This window comes from Oryza glaberrima, chromosome 4 (genome assembly GCF_000147395.1).
Source record: "Oryza glaberrima chromosome 4, OglaRS2, whole genome shotgun sequence".
Taxonomy (NCBI): Eukaryota; Viridiplantae; Streptophyta; class Magnoliopsida; order Poales; family Poaceae; genus Oryza; species Oryza glaberrima.
Window position 1 is genome coordinate 16,090,798 of NC_068329.1, and position 3,485 is coordinate 16,094,282.

The 3,485-nt window shown below is 54.2% G+C and overlaps 1 protein-coding gene across 1 annotated transcript; it reads right to left on the minus strand.

The window, feature by feature from the left end:
• Positions 1 to 901: 901 nt before the first annotated feature.
• Positions 902 to 3,113, minus strand: LOC127769898 (F-box protein At1g67340-like). The gene is made up of 3 exons (XM_052295558.1): positions 2,810 to 3,113; positions 2,562 to 2,724; positions 902 to 2,467 (listed from the first exon to the last, which is right to left on the minus strand). The coding sequence occupies exons 1-3, from the start codon at positions 3,052 to 3,054 to the stop codon at positions 1,676 to 1,678; spliced, it is 1,200 nt and encodes a 399-aa protein (XP_052151518.1). The 5' UTR covers positions 3,055 to 3,113; the 3' UTR covers positions 902 to 1,675.
• Between the last annotated feature and the right edge of the window lie 372 nt (positions 3,114 to 3,485).

Consider the following 3,485-nt stretch of genomic DNA (forward strand, 5'->3'; position numbering starts at 1 on the left):
GACTCAGTTAGGAAAGGTACGGGAGTAGTGTGGTTCGTGTTATCCATGCTCCATTAAAAAAGATGAATCTGTTTGATATCCTCAGTGTTTTATAATACAAGTTATAATAAAAAAGATGAAAAAAATGACTCGGTACTTTACCCTGGAGGTCTAATGGGTTATTTCATTGATTGATGGAACAATGCTCTTCATCCTAGCATGTCGATCCGCTACCGTAATTGTATATGTGTGCGCTCAACGCTACCGTAATATATGGGGGTGAAAAATACGAAAATCCTCAACCGTACATCCGTTCATCCTAGTCACATATAAAATTTAGTTTTTTTCAATTTATATTAGCATCATATTGAAGTTAACACTAAATAATTAAATTTATATAATAGAAAATTCCCGATCATACCAAAACCTTTCCAAAAAAAATAATACATTAATGATACTTTTTCTAACCGTTTTCATTCATATAAGTACCGGTTTGAAGAGCAATATGGATTATACCATCATATTAACAGTGGGTCAGTGGTAGCGGATGAGGGATGCTAAAAAATTACCTTATCTATGGCCTTGTTTAATTCCAAAATAGTTCTTCAAACTTTCAACTTTTTCATCACATCAAAACTTTCCTACACACACAAACTTTTAATTTTTTCGTCACATCATTCCAATTTCAACCAAACTTCTAATTTTAGTGTGAACTAAACACGGCCTATATTTACATTCTTTTAAAACTCATACGGTTACTGCGAAGTGAACATAGCTCGGTTATGTTTCTTATGGTGTGACCAACCCATCCTGGATGGATTCAAGTTTCAAACTTAATACGGGTGCTCATATTTATGATCCAGTCTTTCAGAAGTGTTTATAGGGGTAGGATGTACGTGTGTGTGTGTTTATAGGATAAGTGTTGTCTTTGGTTAGACTGAAAAAAGTGTACATAAATCGATACTATATATATAAACACACAATTAAAATTCTCGAATGCTTTCATTCCACGGCATCTCAACGCCGAAGCTAATCCGCTGCCGAACCTAATCCACTGTTTACTCTATAGATGCCCAGTGGCCAGTGGGCCTCGACGACGCAGGGCCCCGGCACCCGGATTTGCTCCACTTTTTCACCCTTTTTTTTGCAGGGGAAGAAGCAGCAGCAGCACACATCACAAACGCCGCGCGCGGCAAGAAACCGCGCCGTGTGAGCCATATGGGAGTACGTAGCTTGTCGCGGCTTCCCCGTGGTCACTTGCTCGCTTTGTGCCAGGAGGAAGCAGACGAGCACGAGAGAGGAAGCAACCCCCAAAAAAAAGCCAGAATTCACGACGTCACATTTGAGTCAGTCAGTCCTCTGGGATTGGTTTTGCTTCCGGACAAACGGTGAAAAAAGAACAAGAGAAGGGAAAAAAAAGGAGTGTAGTTTCAGACTTGCTTTACCTTTTTTACCTCAGCGTTCGTTCGCTCGTTTCAAGGACCCATGTACAGAAGAGTAGAAGACCACCCGGGTGAAAACAAAGAACGCACAGTAATTTTCCTCTTTCTTTTAACCGTCTAAAGTAAAAGTACTAATTAAACAGTCACTAATAACTATCCGTTCGTTTCCAACTTGCGAGTTCACGCCTAGTTCGCCAACCGTTCGTCCGGTGCATTTACTGCTGCGCCTGCGTGCGCGTGTCGCGGCGAGGCGGTCATGGGGCGGGCGCGGCCATGGCGGCGTCGCCGGCGGCGGCATTGGGGTTGGCGGCGCCGGCGGCGGCGTTGTCGAGCCACCGGTCCATGGGCGTGCACTCCGCCTTGTGCGCCGTCTTCCAGTGCAGCGCCTGGCACGCCCGGGAGCAGTAGTTCACCACGCCGCACACCGAGCAGCGCCGGAACTCGTGGCGCCGCGTCTCCGGCCGCCCGCACAGCGCGTGCGAGCACAGGCGCAGCCCGGCCGCCTCGTCCTCCGCGGCGCTCCCTGGCGTTGGCGCCGGGGCCGCGGCGGCGGTGGAGCCGGCGAGCGGGCGCGACGCGAACCAGTCGACGAGGAAGCGGTTGGCGGCGTGCGCCTCGGCGCCGGCCTTGGGCGCCGCGGCGTGGCAGCCGAAGTCGCTGAGGAGGCACGAGTGGCGGCGGGAGGCGGCCGCCGCCGGCTTGCCGGTGGCCGCTCGGAGGAGCGAGGCCGAGGCGGCGACCGCGGCGGCGAGCTCGCGGGCGTTGGCCTGGATGAGGAGGCGGCGCCCGTCGAGCACGGAGCGGCGCACGCCGTAGCCGTCCTGCAGGCAGTGCCCGAGCTCCCGGAGCGCGTCGACGTGCCCCAGCGACGCCGCGCGCGCGCACAGCGCCGCCCCGGCGCGGAGGTCGCGGTCGTCCTTGCTTCCGCCGCTGCCGTTGAACTGGATCACCGCCAGCGAGTACAGCGCCTCCCGGTGCCCGCTCACCGCCGCCGCCGCCATCAGCGCCGCTCCCGACCCGCGGCTCCCGAGACAATAAAACCGGATCTGCGCCATTGACATCACAAGAAGAACACGATCAGCACAACCGCCGCAAGCACGAACACCACGACGATTCGGCAGAAACCGAGCTCAATCTCACCATGCCAAGAAGGTAGCACGCGTCGAGGTTGCCGGCGTCGGCGCAGCGCTGCAGGAAGCGGTGCGCAGCGTCCGACCACGCCTTGGCCCGCACGGCGAGGCACCGCGGCGACGCCCTCGCGAGCACCACCTTGCTCTGCCCGAGCTCCCTGAACCGCTTGCACCTGCATATGCAACAACACAAACACCATGTCAGAACTCCACGATTTCTTGGTTTTTCTTGGTTTCTTGCGACCAACACACACGTACGTGAGCATGGCGCCGGCGAGGTCACCGGGCGACCGGGCGGACGCCGCGACGTCAGCGAGGATCGACACCACAAGATCATCCGGCAACTCCTCGAACATATCATTGGCAGGCCCCTCGGCGCCGCCGGCCACCGCCGCGGCCGCCGCAGCCGATCCCTCCCCGCCGCCGCCGGCGATCCTCCGCCTCTTCCGCCGCCCGTCCTGGCACGACGCCGGCGAGTAGCACGCGCCTCGCCTCGTCCTCATCGACGCCGCGTCGCGTTCTTGGCTTCTAGCGAATAGTAGGAGAGACTAGAGAGAGGTGTCCGTAATGGCGAGGAATGGGAGAGGGTGAGAGGAATATATAGTGGTCGAAACGGAGAATGGCAGCGTCCGTTTCCGTTCCGTTGCAACGGGGGGTGGTGCGGTCAACCAGGACGCTGACCGGGGAAGGAGGAAGGGGGGTTGCTTGAGGGGGAGCACGCTTGGATGCAAAGCCTCTCCCTTTCTTGATACTCCCCCACACCTCTTTCTTTCCTCTCACCTTCTCTCTCCTCCTCCTCAACTTTTTTTTTTATTTTTCTTCTGGATTTTCCATTTCATTTTTTTTCTTCAAGGTGAAAAAAAGTGCAATGTTTGCATTTCCTTTTATGTTTTGTTGTTTTCTTTGATTATTTGTGTAGTTTTTGGAGGGAGAG